At 37.9% G+C, this 12,183-nt stretch overlaps 1 protein-coding gene across 5 annotated transcripts in view; it reads left to right on the forward strand.

The window, feature by feature from the left end:
* LOC126295302 (uncharacterized) overlaps positions 1-12,183 on the forward strand; it is a 217,997-nt gene that overhangs the window by 82,778 nt on the left and 123,036 nt on the right. For 4 of the 5 annotated variants that reach the window (XM_049987741.1, XM_049987740.1, XM_049987743.1 and 1 more), the window contains 2 exons: positions 7,340-7,486; positions 9,921-10,136. In XM_049987741.1, coding sequence (XP_049843698.1) covers positions 7,340-7,486; positions 9,921-10,136 — 363 coding nt within the window. The remainder of the gene's footprint in view (positions 1-7,339; positions 7,487-9,920; positions 10,137-12,183) is intronic. The other variant, XM_049987745.1, reaches the window with a different exon arrangement.

Raw genomic sequence — 12,183 nt, forward strand, 5'->3', positions numbered from 1 at the left:
TAATATGTTAAGTTCATTACTACTGCAAGTTCAGCAATGTCAGTTGCAAGGTTATTTTAAAAGGACAAGTGAATGTGAAAAACATCTGCCAGAAGTCACATCTAACAACAATTCAAAACAGCTTGCAATATTTCTGAGACCTCACACATAGATCCCAAAACCAACCAAGTGTGGCTATTCACGGTAAAAGTATTCATAAAATACAAGTGAATGTACGCAGTTTCTTATAAGTCTTTGTGACCATAAAGTCGGTTTGGATTCTGGACAGGATTTTCAACAGAAAATGCAATATTTACCTTGCTGCCATTGTTTTGTAGTCAATCAACAAAAAATGCAGTTCATTGAAATATTTTGTGACCTAAGAAGTGTCTGACTGTTTCAGGCATTAGATACTTTTACACAGTGCTACGTACCTAGGTACATTTGTGTCTGTGTATGTGCGGATGGATATGTGTGTGTGTGTGTGTGTGTGAGTGTACACCTGTCCTTTTTTTCCCCTAAGGGAAGTCTTTCCGCTCCCGGGATTGGAATGACTCCTTACCCTCTCCCTTAAAACCCACACCCTTTCATTTTTCCCTCTCCTTCCTTCCTTCCTGACGAAGCAACTGCCAGTTGCGAAAGCTCGTAATTCTGTGTGTGTGTTTGTGTGTTTTGTTCATGTGCCTGTCTGCCGGCGCTTTCCTGCTTGGTAAGTCTTGGAATCTTTGTTTTTAATATGTGTGTGTGTGTGTGTGTGTGTGTGTGTGTGTGTGTGTGTGTGTGTGTGTGTGTGTGTGTGAGAGAGAGAGAGAGAGAGAGAGAGAGAGAGAGAGAGAGAGAGAGAGAGAGAGAGAGAGAGATACCTCATTGCACTGAGTATTGTAAAGTTGCCATTTTGATAACAATATTTACAATACTTCGATAATTCATTAGATATAGTTGCAGTGTAAGCTAATATGGTTTTTAGGGATGCTGCAAACTTGTGAAGTGGTGATTCTTTTAACTACAGTAAAATAAACTTTGTTCAACCACAGAAGATCAAGAAATACAAGAAAAACTAGGTGACTAGCAGATAATAGGGGTAGATACATCAAAATACCTGGATTTACATCCTGATAGCAAGCTATGTTGGTCAGATTAGATTAGATATACTTTCATTCCAGTTGATCTGTAGTGAGGAGATACTCCAGGATGTAGAACATGTTAGAAAAACGATAATACATGACAAATATTTACAACTAAAACAAATAAGCTAATGTACTTTCCACAGGTCCCAAGTGGAATTAGCATCTTTTTTATGAAAACTATTTGAAAGAATGATTTTACAACACTCATTTATTAAGATCACAGTAATGCGCTGAATTTAAGGGGACCGCACTTTCCCTATCTAACCTATGTTAATTTAGGCAAGAATTTGTCCCATTTCTGAAAAAACTATTTGATGCAGGACCTTAATATTTTTACTGTATGCTGCATGATGCTGATAGTCAGCTGTACTAAAATCTACTTCATGCATTTTATAGTTTTTAAGAAATACTTTTTAAATTTTTTAACAAAAATTATTAAGTTTTTCTGCAGAAAATATGTTTTCATGAACTTCCTAATGGGGGAATATTGATTAATGTAATACCAGAGGTGGCTTTTTATGTTATGCAGAGGCTCTGAAAATTTCATTCATTTATCTATGATAGTTTCTGATATAATGGGGCATATGTACTGAAAATTTTAGTTTGCGGGAATTGATTTAAAAAAAAAACTTTTGAAATTTGTTACTTACAGTTAATTACAACTATCCTGCAGCATACGATGCCCTTCTTTGGCCTGCTTTCTTGGTCGTATTAGATGCAGACCTGTCTGCCTCGGCTATCCTCATTTTATTGCAACGGTGCAGCCCAGTGATCATATTTCAACCGGGATTAATTCCCAGGTTTCTTAGTACCCGACACTTTCCAATATTACCACAATTGATTGTAATAGCAGCATCATGAACTCCTAGTTTCATTCTACACATGCCTACAAATACAGTTTAAGAAGGCTGTTCCAAATTATGCTGTTGAAACATTCATTTGCGTTCTGTTTCTGCCCATGCAGACATTTCCTTAGAACGTCAGGATGAGCCAAGTCTCTGAAAACAGGTTTGAAGCTGTAATAACAGCAGCAGCTGGAGAATGCTGGTGAGAATAAGATTCCCCAGTTGCCTGAGCCCCATTGTATTTGCACCATGAATTTCCTCCTGATGGACACAATCCTTGGCGTGGCTTATCATCAGTAGAGGACTTATCGAAGAATATGGCCCAAACATCTCTCTTCATTGCCTCCAGGTTTTCTTTATTTCTCCTAATTGGCTGCCCTTAGTATACCTTAAAGTTTTCTATTTCAGTTTTAGTTAACCGACCTTGTCTTGTCAAAAATTTTCCATCTTGTAGTTTCTTTCCTCTCATATCAACAGTTAGTTTTCTCAGCCATGTTCTCAAACGTTTTTTAACTGGCCTACACATTCTATTTTGCTAATAATGGCATCTCCACATGGCTTGGAGTTCACCACATTGTTGTATGCCTTACTGTTACAATCACCCATATATTTGGTGTACCATACACTTCTTGTTTCTACAGAGTGATGAAATATTTGTTAATCTCCATGAATTTCCAGACCATCACCTGTTCCTCTAAAAATAGCCACAAAGTTGTGTTCTTTATGTTCATTGATTTTACAACTTTTGCACTATTTACACACTATCTCCACATCTAACACTTTACCGGTGTCTCCACTCATGGCAGTCACTACTCCATTCAGAGAAGTATGTCCTCTTTTCTGCCAACTTTCATCAAGCACAAATGCAATATCCGAACATCCATCAGTTTCTTCCACTACTTCCCTAGCAGCCAGTGTCATGCTTTCGTCACTGACCTCCCATACAGCTTTCTCTAATGTGGTTGATGTAAGTTCATCACTGAACAAAATGTTCTCAGTGCAGCCATGCCCTTGCCAATGGATCGTAAGGCATAAACTAATCTAGTATTGATTTCATAAGGGCCACTTGCATCCAGTTTTGAAGAACTCATAAATGAAGTCACAGGTGAGCATTTAGTGCAAATTAAATCCAAAGCAATTGCTAGGCCTTTCCTCCCACTGGCACTCTGACAAATTTTCAAACTCTGTGACTCACCACTCTGTCTACATAGTACAAATTTGGAAATTACATCTGATAATAATCTCAAATTTATAATAATATTACTGCACCCCTTGTCACTTACAGTAAATTCATTGTAACACTCTTGAAATGGTCATAGCTTCTTTGATGATGCACTTCTTGAAGAATTACAATTACAAACATTGTTGCCAGGCAACATAACCTCTTGTACAGAAAGCTTTCCAAACATGTTTCCTCTAAATTGTCATTCTTTGAAAATGCCTTTACGTGTCATCTTCAATAAACACAACAAAACACATGTAAAGAAGCACTGCAAACGTAAGTATAACAACTAATTGCAATCACACTTGAAAAAGTAACCATGTGTTTGAAAGTGTTGTTTACATACAACAGAAAGAAAAGAATACTGACCGTTGACTTTCAAGGGTAGCCAACGCTCTCAGGAGTGGAAGAAAATCCCTAACATGCAATGTATTGGATATAAAGATCTAAAATATGTGCAGAAAAGTGGGCATGCTGCATAAACACATGTGGTAGTAAGATTCACTTTAAATGTTAAAAAAAAAACTAAGTTCTAACAAAATCCTTACAGAGTACTTAAATAAAACCTTAATCTATCAAAATATGATGAAAACCGAAAATCGACCTGAACCAGGGAACGGTCGCCTTAAAATAAAAAAAAGTTTGTTTATTCATTTATAAGGTAATAAACATATAACAGAAATACTATAATACTTATTTCCAATGAACACAATACTGCACTGAAATGGTGCAAAAGTTAGATTTGAATGGTTGTTATTTTTTTATGGCTGCTGACAAGTTATTGAAAATGTGTGTTTCTGAATAATGCACACCTTTTTGTACATGAGTAAGTGACTTTTAATCCTTGTGAAGATTATTATTATTTCTATTATTGATTCCATGAACAGAGCTGTTGTTTTGAAAAAATGACGTATTTTTAATGACAAATTTCATTAAGGAATATATATATTGGGAAGCAGTAATTAGTATCCCTAGTTCCCTAAACAAGCCTCTGCAGGATGTTCTTCAGTTCACACCACTTATAACTCTTATTGCATGTTTTTCTGCCCTGAAAACTTTAGCATGATGAATTATCCCAAAAAATAATCACACATAACATCATGGAGTGAAAGTAAGCATAGTATGTTAGCTTTTTAATTTTTTTGTCCCATGTGTCTTGACAAAATTCACATTCCAAATAGAGATTTGTTAAGATGCTTCAGCAGTTCTGTGGTGTGCTCCTCCAAGTTGAATTGATTATCAAGCTGTAACCCCAAGAATTAAACACTGTCCACATCTTCTATCTGCTTGTCATCATATGTTAAGCATATACTCCTGAGACATCCCTTACAGGTTCTGAATTGTATGTAGTGTGTTTTTTCAAAGTTTAGTGACATAGAATTGCCTAGGAACCAATGATTAATGTCCACAAATATTTTATTAGCTGATCTCTAAGACTATTCTTGATTTGCTATTTATTGCAATTTTTTATCATCAGCAAATAAAACAAACTTGGCATCTGGTAATGTTATTGATGAAAGGTCATTGATATATAGGAAAAGTAAGAGCCCTAAGATGGAATTTTGTGGGATCCCACATGTAATTAGTTCCCAGTTGGATGATGCCTGATAGCTTAATAAATGTCTCTTTCCTAATAATACCCTTTGTTTCCTGCCAGAGATATAAAATTTGAACCATTTTGCAGCATTTCCTGTTACACTATAGTATTATAATTTACTTAAAGGGATATTGTGATTTACACAGTTAGATGCCTCTGGCAGATCACAAAATATATCAGTGGCCTGCAATTTTTTGTCTTTAATTAAGTACATTTTTACTTTAAGTGTAGATAACCTTGTCAATATCAGAACCCTTTAGAAATCCAAACTGCGATTTTGACAGTTTTATTTGCGATAAGAATGTTTTATAGGTGATTGTACATTACCTTATCTAAAATTTTTGAGAATGCTGGCAAAAGTGGAATTGGACTGAAATTTAGCACTATTTCTCAGCATTCTTCAATTATCTTTGTTGAAATTTCATCATACCCTCTAGATGTTTTAGATTTTAAAGATTTTATGATGGACATTACTTCTGCTGGGGTAGTTAGCGGCCAATTCATATTATGGAAGTTACTTGAAATGTGTAGTCTGAGGTATCCCATGGTACCATCTACAAAACCTGACAACCCCATCTTTTCAGTAACAGTTACTAAATGTTTGTTAAAAAGTTCTGTAACACTGTACATATATATCACCAGTGTATCATTTACTCTTAATGCTACTTGCCCCTCTTCATGTCTGGTTCTACCGACCTTCTCTTTCACTATATTCCATATTGTTTTTATTTTGTTATGTGATATGACTATCTTTTCCTTGTAATATATTTGCTTTGATGTCCATATTACAGTCTTGAATATTTTGCAGTATTTCTTGTAATGTGCATTGGCATCAACATCAGAAATGTTTCGGATTGACAGATGCAGTTTTCTTTTTGTTTTACAAACAGTATCTTGAAACTCTGTCAGAGACAGTATCCTGCAACTTATGCTAAAAATCTAATGATGTGTCTCATAGTCACGAAAGTAAAAGGAAAGATGATATCCGCTATGACCATACGAAATGGAATATAGTACTGAAGGGGTCTATTTCAGTGGCTGTAAGATTTTTAATGTCTTCCTTTCACAAATTGCTTCATGAATGATGAGCTCCTGTTAAAAAAAAAAAAAAAAAAAAAAAAATCCTTTTGCAAGTCATTTTACATCACAGAGAAATTCCTGAACAACAGTGTGTATTACTGAATAGCTGTAACCCTACGATTTGTTTCCAGATCATTCTTTTGTGTGACTTTCTATTATTGTAAACATATGTACTGTTCTCTAATACATTAATTTTCTCTAATATGTACTTTCTTTAATATTAACTAGAATGTAACCACAACAGACTTGTAAAATGGACATGTTCAGTATCCTGTGGTATATTCACAACATGGATCACTGGAACATCAGATGAATAAATAAATAAAATACCATTACTATTTCTGGTAGTCCCTCCTATCTTAGCAAAATTCCAACCAGAAAATTGGTACAGCACTAAGCAAGGAAAAAAATATTCCTTCCCTGCTCAGAGGCCAAAGGATACAAAGACTAATTACCTGTAAATTGGTACTTTCCTGTAGAAAGGAAAGGAAAGGATACCCTAATATCAATGATTAGTTGCTACAAGTCTTGTTTGCTCTTATAGAAATATGGCAATTATCAAATCAGTGTATTACAGTTATTTTCATGCCATTATGGATGAATCTTCATGTAACAGCATCCTACCACATAACAAAAGAAAACGTACAGCACCCTAGCAAGAGTACAAAAGTGTTTCAAACCATAACACATTTATATTGATACATATTAATAAATATGTAAAATAATCTCTTAATTATCTGCTAATTAGTCTTCCATATTGTGACTATCCCCTACAGTTAATAGATAAAATGTGTCACTATCTATGAAACTTTCTGTAAATACCTACCTAATTTTTGAAATTTGGCACAGGAGTTACTTTTAAATGTCCCTTGATAAATGTATCATATTGTATAATATTATTGTTAGTATTTCTGTGTCACAGTCGGTAATATTTGTTACCAGTATTTGCAACACATTCTGTGATATTTCTTGTCACTATTTGGTCTGTACTGCAAAGTATTTATTCCATTGGGGGTGGCAGTAAAAATCTCTTTAATTTTTTTGCAGTAAGTACAATAGATTCTCTAGTCCTCTTTTACTTTGTTTTAACATTTATTAAGTAGTTGATATTGTGCTTTTTGGTGTCCAACTGAGTGGTCAGTTTCACTTTTCTGCACTATATTTTGGCAACTAAACCAGTGCCGTCATCTTCAGAGGCTGAACACCAGAAAACACATCTTTTAACCAGGGAGAAAACTTCAAGCTAAACTACACTCTATTTTTGAAAGAAATGATTAAATAAACGAGCAAAATGTTTCTATGAAACTAGTTGCTACAAAATAAGTTTCTCTAGCACCTTTTTGAGGTACATATCTGTTGTTCTTTATCTTTCTCACATCTACCACTCTTCCCTCTATTTCTCATTCACTTTCGACTGGTGGATCTGTGTTCTCTGCAGCAGAATTTTGCCATAACATCTTGCGTTAAGATCAGTGTGGCTATGTTGCAGCATGGTGATGACCAGCTCCACCTCATCGACAGCAGTGCTGGTCTGCAGCAACAAGTCAGAGGGGCTGAAGAGACGCATCTCAGTGGCTCGTGGTGGTCTGCTGGATGGGACACTGAGTAACCAGCTGAAGAGCAAGATTAGCTCAGGGTAGGTGGGGCAGTGCATCATACCACTTTTCCGGTGCCTATATAATTAGCTGTCAAGGTCAAGTCATGTAAATCTACATTGCAGTAGATTGCAGTATTCAAACTTCTTGCTTTATGACATGACTTACATTCAAACTTCTTGCTTTATGACATGACTTACATTCAAATTGGAGCAGTGACTTGCCATATTAGCCATCCACCTACAGACAGGGTGCAGTCTGTTGGTAGTGTTTCATTTTACGGAACGCTCTTCACATGAGGGTTGAACATGAGAATTTCTGACTTTTTATGTGACTTAAATGTTGCTAGCACTTGCTGGGAAGTGTGGCAGGATTGTGAGTGGCTATATCATCAGTTGGATGTGAGTAGCTATTTAGAAAGCAACAGACAAAGACACTGTGTTGTTTAGAAACAAGTCGAAGTTATAGTAACAAATTTGGGTGTGAAAATGCATGAACTATTTGAGAAAGCCGTGGTCATTACCCAGATAGTTAACAAGATGTTTGTCATCTTATCCTTCTCCTCAGTCTCATGCTTGGGCTCAAAGTAGTGTTAAGTGTTCCTCAATGAGATCGTCAGTTGAAATGCCCAGATGGGCATCTTCAGCAGATGCCTAAGAGTATATCATTAAAAGTCAGGAAAATGCTGAGAATTATGAAGAGTTTTTGCTTGGAACCTGATAATGTAAGGACCAGAAACCTGTACCTTGCGAGAGGCTAATGAAGGTAGTAGAGACATATAATAGCAGTGCCAAATGTTGTTTTCACCTTGGGAAAGCAGAACGCGAATGAAGAGGTATTGAGCAACAAAGGGTGGCTATGTACTTTAATGACAATTCTAATTATGTTTGGACTGGGGCTCTTAAGACCTAACTCAACTTCTTGTACAGGAATGACAAGTAGAAAGAAGAATATAAGCACATTTCTTAGAATGGTAAAGATAGACTTACTGTCACTTAAAACATGTGACCTACTTTGTTGTGAGTAAATCCTTTTATTAAGTCATGTTAAGTTCATGTTAGTGGCCTGACACATTATTGCCATTGATAGATGTCGTATGGTTACATCTAAAATCTAAAGGAAATGTGTGCTAATGTCGAAGGTAATCAGCACAGCTGTACTAAAATATAAGTACATTTCAGTGCATAAGATGCTCATATTATATAGTGAAACCTTCTTATGTTTGCACAGAAATGGCTAACGTATGTGTGTACGGGGTACCAAAACTATCAGTGTGATTCTCTCTCGCACCTCTCTCTCTCGCACTCTCTCTCTCTCGCACTCTCTCTCTCTCGCACTCTCTCTCTCTCGCACTCTCTCTCTCTCGCACTCTCTCTCTCTCGCACTCTCTCTCTCTCGCACTCTCTCCTCTCTCGCACTCTCTCTCTCTCTCGCACTCTCTCTCTCTCTCGCACTCTCTCTCTCTCTCTCGCACTCTCTCTCTCTCGCACTCTCTCTCTCTCTCGCACTCTCTCTCTCTCGCACTCTCTCTCTCTCGCACTCTCTCTCTCTCTCTCTCTCTCTCTCGCACTCTCTCTCTCTCTCTCTCTCTCTCGCACTCTCTCTCTCTCTCTCTCTCTCGCACTCTCTCTCTCTCTCTCTCTCTCTCGCACTCTCTCTCTCTCTCTCGCACTCTCTCTCTCGCACTCTCTCTCTCTCTCTCGCACTCTCTCTCTCTCTCTCTCTCTCTCGCACTCTCTCTCTCTCTCTCTCTCTCTCTCTCGCACTCTCTCTCTCTCTCTCTCTCTCTCTCTCGCACTCTCTCTCTCTCTCTCTCTCTCGCACACTCTCTCTCTCTCTCTCTCTCGCACACTCTCTCTCTCGCACTCTCTCTCTCTCTCTCGCACTCTCTCTCTCTCTCGCACTCTCTCTCTCTCTCTCTCTCTCTCTCTCTCTCTCTCTCTCTCTCTCTCTCTCTCTCTCTCACACACACACACACACACACACACACACACACACCAGAACTGTTATTTGAGGCAACTGCTTGAAATCACAATAAATTTCTTGAGCAGAAGTGCAATGAAGGTGCTTTGAAAAGAAATTGAGCAATGTTGTGCCATTTGACATATAGGAAAGTGTTCTTTCAGTTCAAATATGTGCCAGTGGACACAAAGAAACAATTCACAGCTCAAAAATTCTGCTTATATGGGATGGTCATCATTTAGTGTTAGGCCTTTTGTTCTTTCAAGATGCCCTTCCAACCAGAATGCTTGTCAATTACTATTTTTAGAATTTGTTGAAAAAGTAAGACATACATTTGGAATAATTTATTTCTTTAGAAGAGTGAACATCGTAAAATTCATTTTAGTAGAAAAGGACACAAGTGGGTACTCCATGAACTGAATGTAGATGTGATGGTATTTTTCTCATAAACATGAGTTATGGTGGAGAGCTTTCTGTGAAGTTGTGATTGCAGCAGCTCTGCCTATCCCTCAGGCTCAACCAGCCGACACAGAGCCTGCTGCAGAAGCAGATGGCGCTCAGCGCTGTGCCCATCTCCACATCCACATCAGGGTCATCGTTGGCAGGCAGGCTGGGCCCCGTGTCCACCTTGGAGTCAGCGAAGAAGATGAGACGGCTGATTCCAAAGCAGAGCCCCACGATCAGCATGTATTACTTGTACCCCTACATCTGCTTCTACTGCGGTTTTTGGTGAGTGGGCAGACTGCTACTGAGCTTGTGTGTTCTGAGGGTCAAGTATAGAATACATAGCTGTCGTGTACATCTGACATTAGTCAGAACTACAGGGTGCATCTAAATTCCATCTTGTGTGGTTCAAGGCTATTTTCTGAGTGTGCTGCTGTAATGTACTCAGGAACTCTGTTGGCTCATTACAGAATAATTCTGTTTTGTTTGATTCCTTATCCACATTTACTTTCCTACCTTTATTGTGCTGTACATGTATACATGACATTGGAAGTGTAGACACCATGTGCTCTGTGCCTGCTTTGGAAATAACTCATTTAATTCACTAAATTCACTTGGAGAACTTTCTGTTGGGTATAGTAATGTCCACTTTAATCTTCAACCTCGAGCTTGCATTCAACATTGTTTGGTTCTGCATTGAATATGTTTTTGGCAGCACTAGTTATATGTTAAGTGACATGCAGCAGTATTGATAGGCTTACTGGTGAAGAATTGGTTGTTAAGCACCTCTTGTATTATTCACAGAATGGAATTGATGAGCAGGACAGTGACACTGTGCTGAGCTCTTCCTTCCCCATGATGGCAACCACATCAAACTAATTTTGTCTGATGATTGTTGCATCTCTCTGTTTTGTATGTTGTAATTTTTGATACAGAAACCAAGGTAACTGGGGCGAAAGATCAAGTAACTCAAAATTACTTTATTACTCAGTAATGAATCACGAGAGACCATGGGTCTCTTAAACACTAATACTCAGAAAATATCCTTGAACAACTGCTATCCAGTAATCTTACAGCTATTAACTTTCTGCAATCAGCACAAACCCTGTACTACTTTTCCCTTGTAGGTAATTTTTTCCCCTTGCAATTATGAGAGTCGTGCCAAAGGTGGATATTACAGTTCTCTAGGTTAATTGCCAGCTGGGGGGGGGGGGGAGGGGGGGAGGACACCGTACATACGACAATGAAAAATGCGCCATGTTGCAGAGCATCTCAAAGAATTTATTTATCATCAGTACACCTCTACATGTGAACCATTTGTGTAGCATGAAGAATACTGAGTCTATATTCAATTTCTTGTCAAGTTCTTTGTAACATTTCCTTTGTTATTGTTGCAATCTCATTAGTGATACGATGTCACAATATAGGAATATCGTCCACTTTGGTCACATACATGCAGTCCTTCACAAATCCCCACATGAAGAAATCAAGCAGTGTAATGGCGGATGAATGTGGTGGCCAGGCAATGGGTCCTTCATGTCCGATCCAACAATTGGGAAATTTCCTATGTAGGAACTTGCTAACAGTTTTTGACCAATGCGGCAGAGCTCTGCCTTGTTGAAAAATGATGTTGGGTTGCAAATCTTGTATGTGAGGGTAAACAAACTGCTCCAACATACCCAGATACACTGACAAATTCACTGTTTGTTCCGCAAAGAAGAATGGTCCAACAATCCTGTCATACATTAGCCTGTGCCAGACTTGTAGTTTAGGGATATCTCGAACATGTTCAATGAAAATGTGTGGATTTTGCAAACCCTAAATCTGAACATTATGCCTATTAACCCTTCCTGATAGATGAAAGGTTGCCTCATCTTTCCAGGAAGCTGGAATCCATATTTGTATGCTGCACCATATCCGCAGCAGATTGTTGTTGGCATGGTGTGTCATTCGGCATCAGATGTTGCATAATTTGTCCTTTATAAGCACACATACGAAGACCCTGGTGAACTACATAATGCAATGTTGATCAAGGTACACCAAGTTCCCTAGATTCTTGAAAAATTGAGTTACATGGGTTTCTGCGAAACATTGGTCTGATATCCTCCACTGTCTCTTCTGAAACTCCGTGACACCAGAATGTTTCAGAACATTTCCTGTTGCCGGAAACTTCCCATACCATTCTTTGTTTCCACATCAGGTGGATCACATTCACACACACAACAATGTTGACGATATTTGACACTTCTGATGTGGGAACATAAATTCTTTGAGATGCTCTACAATATGGTGCATTTTTCTTTGTCATATCTACTGTGGTTTTTCTCTCGTG

Source organism: Schistocerca gregaria, chromosome 11 (assembly GCF_023897955.1).
Source record: "Schistocerca gregaria isolate iqSchGreg1 chromosome 11, iqSchGreg1.2, whole genome shotgun sequence".
NCBI lineage: Eukaryota > Metazoa > Arthropoda > Insecta > Orthoptera > Acrididae > Schistocerca > Schistocerca gregaria.